Source organism: Lampetra planeri, chromosome 32 (assembly GCF_965212315.1).
Source record: "Lampetra planeri chromosome 32, kcLamPlan1.2.h2, whole genome shotgun sequence".
Taxonomy (NCBI): Eukaryota; Metazoa; Chordata; class Hyperoartia; order Petromyzontiformes; family Petromyzontidae; genus Lampetra; species Lampetra planeri.
Window position 1 is genome coordinate 11,823,963 of NC_136138.1, and position 16,924 is coordinate 11,840,886.

The following is a 16,924-nucleotide window of genomic DNA, read 5'->3' on the forward strand; positions in this document are numbered from 1 at the left end:
ACTGTACTGATGAATCCTTATGAGGCCGAAAGCAGCCTGTACCACTGCTGCTGTCAGGTCGGTCACATTTACCCATTCAGGCCTCCCTCGCTCCATGTCGGTTCTGTTTGTGCAATGTCGCGCTGTAAATGCGGCCAACCAATTTCTACCTAAAATTTGCTCTATGCGGTTTGAATTCACTCAACATGCGGATTTGTGGTCGGACGTGGCACAACGTTGTACTGTGTGTGCGTACTGTGTGTCCTGTGTGTGTGCTGTGTGCGTGTGTACTGTGTGTGGTGTGTACTGTGTGTACCATGTGTGTGTACGGTGTGTCCTGTGTGTGTGCTGTGTGTGGTGTGTACGGTGTGTGTGTACTGTGTGTGTGTACCGTGTGTGTACTGTGTGTGTGTACTGTGTGTACAGTGTGCGCGACTCGGCAGGCAGCTGTCTCGTGCAGTTTTTCTTTGCGAGCCACTTTTTTAACGCATCCACGACTGCCGCATCTAGCAAGGGGAACCTGTATTTATTTTGATGGTGGCCTTGTACGTATGTATGTATGTTGAACTTCTTCCACACCGTACGTAGCCAACCGTGCTAAGCAAGAGGACCACAATGCACTTCTTCAGGAAATGATGACGCCTCCTTGAAAAGTGCACAAAGGCCGAGTGTTTTTTCCACATTTCTGCGTGTTGTTCGAAACTCAAGTACTGTTGCAACGTCGACAAAGAGTCTGGCGTCTGGTGTTTGCCACGAGCGCCGGCTTACCGGCAGTGTCCGACGTGACCAGCAAGAGATGCACCGAGTACAGCGACAGGACAGCCACGCCGAAGAGCAGAACTCTGCAACGAAGCGGCCGCATACTCGTAAGGCACAAGATCAAACAACGATCTTCGAAGCACTGAACGGCAAAATGACTCGACAGATATTTCACTTAAGCAAATAGTCATTCAGGTGATTTTATTGGTTACCGACAAACTAAAAGTGCACGGGTGTATCGCGAGGACAGGGAAAGCAGGAATGTGCAAATATTGCATGAAAGTTGAACTCTGAATGCCGGATCGAATATCCACATTTCAACAATTCTAGTACATAGGACATTGACAGCATAATCGGACCTGTACCTAGTGAACCATTCCATTTCCCTGAATTCCTTGACCACAATGCCTGCCCCTCCAAAGCAAAATAATCTTTCCGCATACATTGCGTCAACACGATTGTGCTTACCACAACCCGACACTCGGGTGGCAACACACCGTAAATAATTAACGATGACCACGAAGCCCACCGCGTCGACATTCTTTCTAGGCAAATGCCGCACAGCCCACTTTGCTCCCCGACCGCCTTCTGATGCAACACTCGCACGGGTTTACGACAGCGGACGACTCTGCGGTCGCGCGCCACGTTCCCTCCCGTGGCCCCACGTCGTCACAGGCATGCCCCCCCCACCCCCCCGTGACATAACGGTGCCCGACTGTGGGCTGTTGAGGGGGGCCCATCTAACTCGGGAAAGGATGAAGGTCTGGTCACGTGAATGTCGTCGACGCGCACCGCCGGGCTGCGCTAGGAGGCAGCTGCGATGTACGTGAACAAAGGATGCCGAACGGCGACGTGAACGCAACTCGCAACTCGCCCCGCGCCCTGCGTGCAAACAACCGACAACAACCGTTGACTGCCCCCATGCTCCTACAAGCAAATGGGTTGTTTGTTTGTACTGAGGATCCTCAGCCACCCGGGACATTTTCCACATATCCGTGATGACTCCCCCCCCCCACACCACGCTAACCAATGTGGTGAAGCATGCTCAAACAACCCCCCCCACGGTGTGGGGGGGGGGGCTCTTATCCAGCAGTGGGTTCACAAATGGCTACGCACGTCGTGTGTGAGACAGCCTCTCCACAGAAGACAACACACCCTGGCGGTGAGACCCACTCGGCCACTGCCAATGTGCGAGATTTGCGATCTCAAGGGCGATGATTTTTCCTGCCGTTCTGACCAACCCAGCTACGTCCCAGCCGTGGCGGTCTACGCCGTGTCGACGTTATTCACCGTGGACGTAGTGAAAAGCGGCTGCCTCGGCAGGCAACATAAACCTGCGGGCGTTTTTAACGATCCGTTCTCAGGACCTCTTCACAGGCTGCGGCTCGCGATGACCCCCACGCGAGGCTCCTGGCAGAGAGGCTGCGCTTGCTACAGTGGGTACATTATCGCATTACGCAGAATCTGACACGCCGCTTGTTTTCCCAAAAGCTGCTACGCCAATTTACACGCAATTTCTTCATCCGTGGAGGAGCGCCAATGTCCACAAGCTGTCGAATCACAGCGACTGTTCATAAGTCGGGGTGGGGGGTGGAAGGAGGTGGCGGTGGGCGAGGAGTACGACAACTGTGGACCTCGCTAAACCGTGCCCCAATGGCTGCGTGGGAGACGTGCCCACCTACCACGAGCGGAAGATCAAAGAATCGCCAAACTGCGACTGCGGTGAAGACCAAACAGTCGAACGTCACCGGACGAATTGACCGTCCGTGCAACACCGTGGCGGCGTCGCTGCGATCCATAGAGCATCTAACCGCCTCCTTGGATCGGTGGAAGAGACTTGGGAATTCGACTGATAACACGTCTCAAGACTTTTTACTTTTCTCTCGTGCCACACACGAGAGAAAACGGCGGTGGGCGGGCGAGTTCCGTTTTCATCTCAAGCGCCAGTGCGGAGGCCCCTCTGTATCTCACTAGTCGTGGGACGGAGCAAAACAAATAAAACTGCGGTGTCGGGTTGCTCGAACTTCGTCAATGAGATACAACACGCTGGGCAATAAGTCTTCCGCAAGGTTCGCTGACGCACGCGTGGGACGTGCGTCAGCGACGGACGAGGCAAGTCGGATCGCTGTCACCCTCTCCGGGCTGCTTCTCTTCATTCGCAGCCTCTTGGTCAATCGCTTCCCCCCACCCATTTCCGCACACTGTACACAGGTGCCACAGACGTGGACTGTATCTACAAATGAACGCACAGTCCGCTCGCGTAAGTAAAACTTTTAATCCGAGCCGAGAGCACGTGCGCGATAACACGGACGCGGCGCATGTTTGCGCAAAAGATGACGGACCGGCCTTCGATGTAATGCTACAAAGCCACTCTTTGTATATTTTAGCAAATCGGTGTTGTCCATGTACGGGACGAGTCAAGTGTGGACTTGTGGGAGTTTTGGCACTTTTTACTCGGCAGCAGAGGGTACATATAGAGAACAAATTGGACTTTAGAAGAGATCTGTAACTAAATTTATAAATATGTTCGTGACACAAGAGAGGCGATGACTATATTTTGATAAAATCACTGATGGGATATTTTACGTCCACGCCGATTCCTTGCCTGTTTGACCATTCTCACAAAATTTAGGATGACTTTTGAGCGCAACCGATGAGCCCTGGATTCAGAGTTTGGCCCTGTATGAAGCAGCGAGCCACAGGAACATGCTCCTGCTCCGCAGAGAGAGCACACCATCCCATATCTGTGATATCTTATCTCTTTCCCCACAGAGAGCTGTGCCAATGCCGCATGACAGCGGCTAGCCGGGTAACAAATTATCGCTCAGACTCGGTGGCGAGGAGCCATATTGATTGTGCCGACTTTCAGGCCCTCTTGAGTTACATAAAAAAAGTTGCTGGCTTTTAATGCATAGCACTGCACAGAAAATGTGCTCGTTGCATTAATGACACTGACACCAGGTTGGGAGTTGAGTGGTGGTTACTGCGGTAGCCAGAGCCAAAAACCAACGCCGAGTGATATCTGAACCAGCCCTAGCCAACCCACTACACTGACAACGCACTGGCCATCGTGTTGAAGTATGGTCAAACCCCCACGACGACACGGCATGCGGGGGGGGGGAAGACTTATCCTGCAGTGGATTGACAAAGGGCTCTGAACCGCGATTATAAATTTTATTCTGCTGAGATGCAAGCGAAGAGCGCTGTCCTTCAAACCGGACATGCCCACCTTACAAGTTGTTTCATTGACAGTAAAAACCGCTATCATGGCAAAACATTCCATACGGTGGAGAGCTTAAAGCGTTAAGACATTGGCTGCAAAACGTTAAGACAGAGCATTAACGTTAAAATCTCTGTAGGATTGCATTCCTTTTTCGGATGTTTCTTTTTTTTCTTTGCACATGTCAAATGCACTGGTGAACCGGCTGTTTCAATTAAACAAATCACACACTTTGAGGTGATGCCTCCGTGGCAAAACGACATGTGCCTGTCTTGATTCCCCCCCGGCTCACTCGCCACACCGAGAGAGAAGATGTGCAGCGTCACACGCCAACATCGCTGCACGCCAGTGCAAGCGGCGCGTCTCTCTCCGTCTCGTGGTGGCCGGAAGCATAAAGATTTCACGCGAGAACTCTGCATTGTTGTGGCGGGGCGGAAAATTACGAATGTGTCATAATCAAAGGTGACCTGGCGGCTTCTCAGATGTCAATGCCCGTGACAAATCATACCGAGTCAGCATTGGGTTCAATTTCCATCCTCCCCTCCCTACCTGGTGGTATTTGTACAATTATCTATGACTGCTGCTCAACGAAACATATACACACCGTGAAAACATTTTCACAAGAAGGACTGCGCAGCTGTGGGCGTGCGTGGTTGTGTTGAGACAGACACTTGAAGGCTAACTGGTGAATAAACCTATGCAAATCCAAAGTTATGTTTGTGCAGGTACAAGTACGATATATCCACGTCAGTCAACCTGGTATGTTGGTATGTTAGTCTCGTGCCATTGCGTTTCAATCCAGGACCGATTTTAACTAAAGCTCTCGCTTTATGCCGAATACTTACGTATCTACGTTCAAAACTACATACAACCTCTAAACGTCCAGCATTAAATACACAAACAATAAGACAAAGATCCACCATGTAGCCTTAGCAAGCTGTTCGCGAGTGCCTATGAAGGTCAGCACGGCACACGAGGGGGTGGGTGGCCAGCAACATGCCCGACCGCCTTTGTCTCCCCAGTGGCGATGTTTACACACCACATCAGGTACTCATTTGAGGCCAAGTTGACCTAGGGGAGGCTCAGATATTCGTGTTGGCCATGAGAGGGAACCGAACTCGAGTCGCCGGATTCATAGCGCAGCTCCCGCTCCCACAAACGCACACACACACACACGCACGCACACGCACGCACACACACACACACACGCACACACACATGCACACACGCACACACACACACACACACGCACGCACACACACGCAGGCACGGACACGCACGCACACACACACATGCACACACACACACGCACGCACACACACACGCACGCACGCACGCACACACACACACACACACGCACGCACACACACGTCGTCCGCCGTGTGGCTTTGAAGCGCATGGGGCGCCGCGAGCGACGTTCTACCGCGGCAGTACTCACATGAAGAGCAGGATGCCCGTGTTGGCCATGGCAAACGAGAGGCCCAGGATCCCGCTGCCCATGATGGCGTTGCTGAGGTTGAACACAGACATCCCAAAGGACTCTCTGCCCTCATGTTGCTGAAAACACAAAGAAGAGAAAAGCTCAACGTTTGCAATGGGACAGCAGCCGGATGATCTTGCGTCTCGCCAGACGTGCCTGAACCTTGCACACTGGCGAGTGCCGTGGGAGTCGTCGCACAGGTATCCAGAGAGAGCGGGCGCACTGCTCACTTGTTGTGCTGGCTTACAAACGCCAATCGCACTTGGCCAGAAGTGTACGCATATTAAACTGAAAGCAACAACTTCCGTAGAGGTTTGATAGGTGGTCGAATTTATATGCCTAATAAATGACTCGTAATGTAGAGTATACAGAGTTGTAAATGCTGTTCTCTGCATTTGAGCTGTCACAAGGCTTTATTTAAATATGGGTTTGTTTACTACATTTTCAAATACAATTATATTTATAGACAGCCTTTTCCGTTTACAGCAGATAATGACGATCAAAGTCTTGACATCGATCAAATGATGGTGGAGGAACAGAACTTTGATGGTCTACAGAGAGATTCGTGACCAATGTGCATGCACTGAAGAGTGCCAATTTTACTTTCTGTGAAGCGTAATGTCAACTATAACTTTATGGCATCTCCATGAATCAAAGTTGGAACGATATGGAGTACAGTTCCACATTATGGACATGAAATAGTTGTTTTATCAAACATGCATAATTTAAAATAAAGGGCAGTACAGAAATATAGCAGAATGGGAGGCCCGACACATTCCATTTTCACGTTTCATTGCAGAACAGCCGAACAAACACACGGCTTCACGATGCAAAAACAACATTTTGCAACTGCCAAAAACCCCACGTTTGCTCGTACGCAAACATAGAAACTCGACACCACGACTACGGAGGCCACGATAAACAGCAGCACACACACACACAACTGTATTTGTTTTCTCTCTCAAGTTGGAATGCGTGACCATGCTCGACATCCCCTTAACGATGACGGCCACGGCGACGATGGCGGGCGGGTCAGAGAAGAGGATCTCGGAAAGACGAAACGTCGGGCGGGTTCAGAAACGCGAGTGGTGAGGTCAAGCGCACCCGATTTCAGTGAGACTCTTACAAGTTACAACGCCCGACAGGCGCGCACTTAACCCATGATTGATAATCAACACATGTCTGTTTACTGTAACACAGTTTATACGACTTTTAAATTGACGGTGTGTATTGTCTAAACAGGTAAATGTGGGTAAGAATGTTGGAAACAAAAGACTTACATCATATTTCTTTACTCCACCATTGAGAAAGTTGGCACTTTCAGTTTCAAACTGTTCATCGTATTGACTGCGAAAAGAACGGACAGCAAAGGTGGCAATGAACTTTCCTCTCATACAAGGATGGGCGGTGCAACTCAAGGATTAAGCAAACATCCCCAACCCCACGGCAATGACACATCCAGCAATAAAACGCAATCTCAGAGCTGTGTAAACACAGAAAATTAAACAACAATACAGCATCGATAACATTTACGTGTGGTGTGTACCAGATGAGAGGTTGTATAATAAAAGGCACGCTGCTGTGTACGCTTCCCGAGTGTTAATAATTAAACGGGTGTGCACTGTGCGTGGCCACCAGGGGTAAATTACGGCTATTAGCACCGTCACGCACACACATCGTGATTCATGGAAACTGAATGTACACACCTGCTCAACATTTCAATTACTTATTTAACTCTTCTCCTAGCGGCAAGCCATTGCCTTTCTTTCAGTACCAAATTGTTTTAATATATAGCTTGAAACTTGGGTAATTTACATTGAAAAGCATCCTTCAATTGTTGCACAGGTGTTTGAACAAACACTGACATTTTATGAAAGTTGTGACTCTGTCCTGAACTTAAACACGATGTTGTTAATTTTGCTAACGGCATTCCCAGCAGCAGACAAATCAAGCCACTCGCTTCGTGATAACTCCATTAGCACGGTAACCGCTCTCCACAGCCAACCGATTCTTGTTTGTGCAAACTCACATGGCGATTAAAACCGTTTCTGATTCTGATTCCATACATCATTTAATGTTGTATATTGGCTGTCTGATCATGATGAATATTCTCTTCTGTCAAGCGCTGCACACTTATAAATGAAATCTTTCCTCAATATCTAAATAATTTAATCATCTTTAATCACCGAGAATTGCATTGACTTCACTCAGAGATCATTGCCGGCTGGGTGCAATTTTAGACACGAGAACGACGGGTCCAATCTTGTCGCCAGCATCCCCACAAGGTTTCATCCCAATTACGACATCGGCGGTGTCGTAAGTCTCAGAATCCTCCAGAACTCTCGCCGCGCAGCACAGCATGCTCAAGAAGAGTCCACGGGAGGAGACGTCGCTCAACTTTTAGTTTCTGAAATCTCATCGAGTGACCCTCCTAGCCGCACTCGGCGTCACACTCCCCCACGCGCACTGCCGAACAGAGGAACGCCAGTCACAAGAGTCGAGCCCATGTATTCGTTTTAACTCTCAGAGCTGGAATTCGGCCAGATTAAGTGTAAAAACCAAATCTACGATGACATGCTGTTTTTTAATGCAATTATTAGTGACCGGAACGGAATTCGTCTAAATCACAGTTGGCTGACGGTGTGAAAATCGAAACCAGGCTCTCACCTTTCCAGTGCCATTACTTTTGACAAGGAATAAAAATCATGCAGACGCATGAACTCTGTAGCAATGTCCAACGCGTGTCTGCCTCTCACAAGTGTTTAGAAGCACCATGGAAGCGGATGGGTAGCTGTTAGGGCACAACCAGTTGTCATATTTGCCTCGCAATCTTATTCACACCTTTCCATCAATTGTGGCTGGCTTTCTATAAAGCAAAGTGCCTAACAGCACCACAAGTTTAAATAAAAATTCCATGTAAACGTAATCGTCTCGACAAGAGGTTATCGTGACCCCACATTTCAGAGATAAAACACACACACACATACACTGTAGTAACCCGCTGTAGTCTGCGCCCCTTTTAACGGAGAAAAACCAAAACGCCACAAACTCTCTCCTGAAGCCCTACCCGTGGTTAGCGGACCTCGACATTGGCATTCGAGCTCCCGAACGCATTGCTGCCGTACGCAAGAATAGAACAGATAGAGACCGACAGAGCCTTAGTTGGAGTGAGTGGCAGTGGAGCGGTGTTGGTGCATCTCTCTCTCTCTCCATCTACCTGATGGTCACTTTGTCTGCCTCGGAGGGCACCGGGTAGCCATCCTCTCCGCTGTCCCTGCTGTCATTGTCATTGACGAAGATGTCCGAGCGAAGTTCCAGCTGGTCCTTTGCCATGGTGATGGGAGCTCGATGTTGGAAACAGGCTGCGGGCGAATTTGGCGTTTGTGCTTTCAAAACGTTATCGTTTTATATGTTTTGGAGAGAAGACGAAATTTTCCAATTGAGTTAAGAAATGTTTTGTTATTTGAATGTCAACGTTTTGCCTGCTACACAGAGCATATAGTAAATGTCCTCGTCCTCCTCCTCGAAGATCGCGTGACCTGTTAACACACACAAAAAACAGCACACAAGTGGCATTATTAACAGTTGGTGGCCGCTGTGACTTCAAAAAGTCAGGATCATTATAAAAAGTATAAATTATCACGTTAATGTAGCTCTATAGCAGCACATAGGCAGTCGTGCCAGTCTTAGCAGGTAGCCAACTGAAGTGCTCCTCACAGTACCAATCCACTGCAGATTTAACAACACTACCAACCTCAAACACATGTGTCAATAACACCGTGGCCTTAAAATAAATATATATAACCGGCGACGTTTCGGGCAATGACCCTTCTCCATGGACAGATGCAATGCAGCATGACGAACACAAGTCGTCGGCAAGAGTCCCGACTGCACCGCTGTGTGCGTGTGGCACGACTGACGTTGACGATGTGCTGGGATCCAACCTCAGCGGTGGAAAGGTTCAAGCAAGGAGCTGGGGGGGGGACGTCTCCCTGTGGCTGAACTTAGCATTTAGCCCTTTGCATGACAAACAAAGTTAGGCTAATAAGAGTACTGTAGAACTTAATAACGATGATAGTGTAGGAGCTTGCGTTAATCCCATTGATCAAACAACATTCAAAACGTGTTGTAGCTGTACAATGTGCAATACTATATACCAAGATCACACCCCAACACAAGTAACGTTTAAAACAGCATGTACAGCACTGCCTACAACCAAACTACACCCAACTACAGTTATTAAAAGACATTAAACAAGAGGTTAGAAACTTAATTTCGTAAAGTGAAGTACATGACAATTCCTCGCGATAACCTCGATCGTGCGCTATGAACACAGCGCCTGTGGTGAATGAAACACATCAGATGCAAGTCTACACACACACAGCGCCTGTGGTGAATGAAACACATCAGATGCAAGTCTACACACACACAGCGCCTGTGGTGAATGAAACACATCAGATACAAGTCTACACACACAGCGCTTTGTTCTCTACCGACACACACACAGCAGGTTTACATAGTTGTGCCATTGCAGGCACGAATGGTCCAGAGCTAAGGGATATCACCTTACCTCGTTAGTTCTGGAGCTGTTCGCCAAATGTAGTAAACCAGAGAACAGCAGTTATTACGTAAGTCCGATGGATATAAAAGAATCAAATAAATGAATAAACAGCTTCGTACTTAAGTGGAAACCAAACAATATATATAAATCAAACCTCACTATAACTGAAACCGAACAAACGTTGCTTTATTATTTTGTGCCGCAGCAGATATTTGCAGATGTTCAATTTTACGCCTTTGCGTTCTGTGCAAACTTTTGCAACGCACGGGCGAACAACAGAGAATGAACACGGCGACTGGTATTTATATAGCGAGGCAGCCCCGCCCCCACACTCAGCCCCGCCCCCAACACGCCCAAGCCCCGCCCCCAACACGCCCAAGCCCCGCCCCCAACACGCCCAAGCCCCGCCCACCAACACGCCCAAGCCCCGCCCCCAACACGCCCAAGCCCCGCCCCAACACGCCCAAGCCCCGCCCCAACACGCCCAAGCCCCGCCCCCAACACGCCCAAGCCCCGCCCCCAACACGCCCAGCCCCGCCCCCAACACGCCCAAGCCCCGCCCCCAAACACCAAGCCCTGCCCCCAACAGCCCAGCCCCGCCCCCAACACGCCCAAGCCCCGCCCTCAACACGCCCAGCCCCGCCCTTACACACCAAGCCCCGCCCCCAACACGACAAGCCCCGCCTTCATCTCGCCCCGCCCCCAACACGCCCAGCCCCGCTTTGGGGCCATCCATTCAGTACATACGCATGGAAGGGGGGAGGGGTTAATACTCTTAGGGAGGGGAGGGGTTAAACCAAACGCGGACCGCTTTTATGGGGGGAGTGGGGGGCTACTGACAATGTACGCAGAGGAAACGGGGGGGGGGGGTGAAGCCTCGACAATAATGTGTCTACAGCGGCCTGTTCAACTGAGTTAGATCGTCCGGCGGTGAACTGTCTGTTTGCTTCAACACGTAAATAGTATTAATATTATTACGTTATTAACACGTTAATACTATTATTACGTATTTTAACACGTTATTAATAATATTACGTTATTTAACAGGTTAATATTATTAACGAGCTTGTTTGCCCCGCCCCCTTGCCAAAACGCGAAAAGGCACACACACACAGTGTGTCTAATGTCCTTCATGCACAAGCGCAGTGTCTGTGTGTGCCTGTCTCTCCACACGCACGCTCAAAGTACTTCTTACATAACCTCGTTGGCCCAATGGCCTGCTGGGGAGTGTACACGAGTTCAGCAGCATTCATTCCGAACGAGAAACAACAACAAACATCCACTTTTGTTTGACACGCAAGTCAGGATTATTTGCATCAGCAGTGTCACCCTTGCTTTCGTTAATGTTGGTGACCTGCCAGACGTTACAGGCAATGTAAGATTGGTCTGTCGGCACGAGGTCGTCAAGTAGAGATATATTCACACCCAACAAACTATCTCCCACGCTCTCCCACCAAGCCATCATCAGCCACGGCCAAGACAGCCAGATGAAGGCCTCCCCAATCCATCACCATCTCTCACTATGCTGCCATAGATCCACACCTAGCACCTTACGCGCTCATTTAGTCGCTCCGTCTCATTGAAAGGCGTCCTATTGGACTACTCTCCAACAATTAGCACCTCCGATTATTACGTTTGGCTACGTACTTAAAGCTTTCGTGACTGCAGGAATTCATATTCTTTGGGTCTTTCGGTAAAGTTACTACGTGACTTTACCGAAAGACACAAAGAATATACATACTCTAATTTATTCAACTTGTTTATTGAGTATTTACATGCCTACCCTACCCACTACAATACCCTGGGGGTGTGTTGGCATTCGTAGCATTGAAGTATGTGGATCGAGTCATTTATCTACATATTTAAAATCATGTCCGTGCCACAAAATACAGAATTTACATCACCCAGCGACACGATTCAATCACTCCCTCCGGGGGGGGTCGTGCAGTGGTGCAGTGGCTTTGGTAAAAAAACGTAACCTGAACTTGATTCAAAAACAGCAGTGTATTGAAAACGGGACTGTAAACTCTTCTCAGAATTCAAAATCATGAATGTGTACTACTACATGATACTGCACACTTTATCATAATACATTCTATCTTAATGGGTATATATGTTGCATGTAACAGCGAAACGCGTTGGCGGTTCTTGATGTGCACCCTTGATTCCCATGGCGGGTGAATGCACCACGGTCATGCTGGGTTCGGTCTGACACAAGCGGGCACGACGGGAAGTTACATAGCTCAGTGCGCAAGAAACGACAACAAAGGAAAGATGCTTTGCATACTTTCGTGGCTCTCATTTGAGTTGCTAAAATGGTTGGAAATATGTACATACCTCTAGACACCGTTCGTCGTTGCACCCCAGATGCATGCCAGATAAACAAACATTGGTTGGGCACAGCACTTCAGACCTGTATATGCAGTATAATAAACACATCCCTTATCAACGAGAAGTGCATTCATTTACTAAAGATTCTGCAGTAAAATGTCGAATTCATTCCGCACGCTGGTTGAACAATGACTCACATGATGAGTGAAAATTTGAAACGATAATTTATATATTTATTATGCAAATGTATCCATTGGTTTTGCACTAAATACATATGCAGGCCCTGCATCCCATATCCTATCATGTTTCCACCTCCCATGTACAAGTATATCTCCTGTATTTTACTTCTATAAATATAGTTCTTTGGTCACAAAAAAATCTTGCAGAATAGCACACTCGTACAGCTGATAATAAGGGTGGAATGTCTTATCGATCATCATCACCTATACAAATACAATAACATGCAATGAGGAAAAATATTTTTAAAAAACGCCAGCATCTCAAAATACATCAAGTGGACAACTATCACGATATAAACTTAGAGGTGATTTGTGTCCTTCACGATTTAATAAGCTAAACAAGCTTCTCCAGAAGCACACACACACACCCCCATACTAAGAGAAACGCAAACACACTAAGAGGTTGCATGATCACCCGCTTAGGGAGTGCCGTGTGCCCACGCTGCCCGACAGAGGTCAGACTTCACTCGACTGCCCTGGTGGCCAGGACCAGCCACACGGTCGTGCCTTGGGGCAGCCTCACTCCGAGGCAGCAGATTGTAGACACAACACGACTCAAACTTGGTGCGCAAATGCAACATGACCGCTCATTTCAGTAGCAAACCACTTGCAGTTTTAAGAACAGATTTCACACACTCTTTGGCTCAGCAATTGTTTCTTGCTGTGGTTGTCCCACTTGATGACGGACGCTTGTGTTGCGCCCGAAACGTCGTGATTTAATTTATGTTATTTTATACCCACGTGACTTTACCGAAATAACCAAAGAGTATGGATCCCTGGCAGTCACGAAAACTTCAAATCTAGATTACATTTCACACACAAAACCACGTATTTGCACGTTACCTTCATTGCAATTTCAATTGTATATTTGCCAATCTTTGTAGTTCTGTTTTTTCTGTCAGTTGTTATTTTTTTTAAGTCGAATGCAAGTACAGCTACATTCGATGGGAAGTGTTTACATCACGTTTGGCAAGGTTCCTCAATGGAAACTTTGCAGGACCCTCCTGAAAAAGTGTTATGCCAATCGGTGACGAAGCTTCCCTTGGTGAGCGTAGGGATTATAAAATTTGACAGCGTTTAGTTTATCTTCAGTGCACACGATAGGATTACAAACTGGCGAATGTGAACAGTGGCGGCCATTCATGAGGCTTCCTCCAATGGAGGAAAGGTAACACGGACAAATGAAACAGCGCCAAACTACGAATTGTAGATGTTACAAAGTGCACAGTATTACAGGATCGTGACTGCAAGTAAGGCGACGGACTAGCCCCTTGCTTGGTAGGCACGGAGCCCACAAACCACCACCTCCTGTGAAGCAACAGCACCGATTTAGAGCGGATGCTCCCACTTGCACTGCGTTCTTTTGTCGGGGCAATGAAGGGGCACAGCAGCGGCCTTGGCCACTTGCCTGCTGCACAGTTAGACACTGCTGCTGCATATTGTTAGACACTACTGCTGCACATTGCTATACATTGCTGCTGCACATGTACTTGTCAGTTACTCGACTTAAACCAGATATCCACCCACTCGCTCTCACACCAACAACAGCCTCTTTCCCAATGTCCCCTCCACACCCCGCTTGAATCAATGTATTGTGTCATTAGCCCAAGAATCTATTTTGATCGACGGAGAGATGCACTGTGACACGCCAACTATAGCCGATGCTTCGTCACGCCAATTTGCACAGCGCTCCGCTGGGGCGCTCATCACAACGCCATTCGTCACCGTTCGTCACCGTTCGTCACAACGCTGGGCCAATCGGCAGGTGAGAGGTCTGCTCGTTTCACACGTGGATTGGTCTCCTCGTGACAACGGCGGCGGCTACCCTTGTGGTATTCCCGCACGTGGAGGGCCGTGATCTCAGGTCGACCACTAAAGGTGGGTCAGCGATGACCGCTGGGTTAGCCCGCCGTGTCACGCGCTGCCAAGGAGCAGAATAACAACGCCCCACGTTATCTCCTTTTTGTCAAAGCGTCCCAAATATTAATAAATATATAAAGCCCCAGGGTCTTGTTTTTCACACAATGTCAATATGCGCCATCACCAGCTGCCCTCTGCAAACCGACGTTATATTTTCCAATATCATGTACATGCTGACAAACAATACGTATTCCATCGCCAGGTATTACCTTTGCAAAAGTTTGGCCAAGTATATTCATCTTGCGACAGGCACGAATTACTTCCGCAAGCATTCAATGTTCATTTTCGTACATTCATGTACAACATTATTTGCAACCAAACTTTCAAATGTGTTGCATTCGGTGACATGCCTCGAGCTCTGCTTTGATGGAAATCGAAATAATAAATGAGCCATCTTGTCTCATTCGCCTGGCGCCCAACAGCAAGCGGTGCAGTGCAGAAAGCGGGTTGCTGGCCAATTTGTGTGGCCGCTGAGTGCTGCCTCGTCATTTGCGTGGGGTTGTTTTTCTTCCAGCAACTCCGGTTTCCTCACAAACTTTAAAACAAACCTAAAGAATGTCGTCCAACATTTCACTGCCCCCATAGGGAGCCGTGACACCTCAGCGAGAGACCATTCTGAGTAAAATAATTATTCTAATTCAGTATAAAACCTTTGGGCCATGACAATTTCACAGAAAGACCTCCTCTGAATATTGCATTAAAAACACACACACAACTGTTTACACCTAATACAAGTTTTAATTGACGTTCGCCTTCTATTCCATCTGGCACCACTCCATTTGGCAAGGGAATCCATGCCAGCCTTTTCAATTCACCAGGGCTTAACGGAATGTTCAGATGCCTTTGTAATTAGTGCAACTTCGCACGTAAACAACGAGCACTAATTGTATGGCACGAAAAAAGTTCGCCCGACGGGCAATGCACCTGTTCACAGCAGTTCCGACCGCAGGGGGGGGAACTGCACCTCCTGAAAATTATGGCAGCCACAATAATTGCAACCGTAATCACCCTACAAGAGGCACTTTCCGCCACCACCACCACCCTCCCCCCCTGTATTGCGGGTGCGATCTAGAATGTGGTGCGTGTGCGTGTGTTTGATAAAAGTTCTGCAATTGCATTAGCATCGGACGCACGTTTTGGGTGCGCCTTACTTTTCAAAGCGTCTTATAATCCAGAGCATACGGTACACGGTGTGTCCCTCACATGAAAAGCCTACTCTGACCCTCTGTCCACAAACATGTATTGCAACAATGTTTGTCCTTTCTCAAACCCAGGGTTGTTTGTCCTGTACATATGACAAAAACACACACGCGCACAAACCCAGAGACAAGAAACGAGACCCGTTACAATAACACCGATATTTACCACGCAATTTAAACAGATTACAGAGTTGCTAAACATTGTTGTTGTTTGAGTAGCAATTCAGCAAAAAACACGAAATCCAGCAAACAGCCATTCAGTAAAAATATGTTTTTGGAAAGATGGTGTCCCACATCATGTGATACTGGGTGGTCTTGGTTTCAAAATAAAACGCACATGTTGAAAATTGCTAACACGCGTACCGCGAGATGCGACACACTGCAATTTAATATTCAACAGCTCAAAGCAGCGTTCGTTGTTTTCTGTAAAAAAGTAGCTTTGCTTTGTAGCTTCGGGCCAGAGACGAGACATCCAGCTCGGTTTGAATGTTTAAAATTAAACTAATTGCATTTTTGTTTCCATTTTTTATGTTACGACTTTGTTGTTTGAATGTGATTAGATTTTTGCTTAAAAAAATGTGATTTTCACAAAGTATTCATCACGACTAACCGGATCGATCGCTGCCCGAGAATGTGACACAAAGCAGACAAAGTAATCTGAAATCACAAACTAGACCACAAGCGTGCCCTTAACAACGGCAATCTCTTTTAGATTACACGACATCTCACGCATGACGGTGCACTTCAAAATGAGACGCAATACACGTTCACAGACCGCTCGTATAATCGCCAATGGTGATCATCATCGTCATCATCGTCGTCATCGTCGTCAGCCAGGACTAATCCACTGCTGGAAAAAGCCCTCCACAGTCCGTCACCAACGTCCCGATTATAATCGTGGGGGCAACGACTTGACCTTCAAGGCATAGGTTTCGCAAGGAAGTAAATAAATAAATATAACTGGAGCGCTTGTGTTGATCTCAACACAATCACCGAAACTAGTATACGTTTTGTTTATTTATTTTATCCGAAATGTGAATTCAGACTTGCTTCAGTTGTACCCAGTTACATACATCGAAGGAGACATGGGCACACATCGTCTGCTGTCTCGTGCTACAGAATATGAGTGATGCTGCCCAGGATGTTCTGTGCTCTGCCACTGTTGGTAGTGTGGGGGGGGGGGGGGGTCTTGTGATGGTGGAATACAACTTTGTTCTATCATTCATGCCGGCAGAA

At 47.9% G+C, this 16,924-nt stretch overlaps 1 protein-coding gene across 1 annotated transcript in view; it reads right to left on the minus strand.

Moving 5' to 3' along the window:
- LOC144729476 (sodium-coupled neutral amino acid symporter 2-like) overlaps nucleotides 1–10,276 on the minus strand; it is a 29,296-nt gene extending 19,020 nt beyond the window's left edge. The window contains exons 1-5 of the mRNA XM_078609801.1: nucleotides 10,009–10,276; nucleotides 8,656–8,977; nucleotides 6,719–6,785; nucleotides 5,397–5,515; nucleotides 748–821 (exon numbers count right to left, since the gene is read on the minus strand). Coding sequence (XP_078465927.1) covers nucleotides 748–821; nucleotides 5,397–5,515; nucleotides 6,719–6,785; nucleotides 8,656–8,771 — 376 coding nt within the window. The 5' untranslated portion in view covers nucleotides 8,772–8,977; nucleotides 10,009–10,276. The remainder of the gene's footprint in view (nucleotides 1–747; nucleotides 822–5,396; nucleotides 5,516–6,718; nucleotides 6,786–8,655; nucleotides 8,978–10,008) is intronic.
- Nucleotides 10,277–16,924: the final 6,648 nt, after the last annotated feature.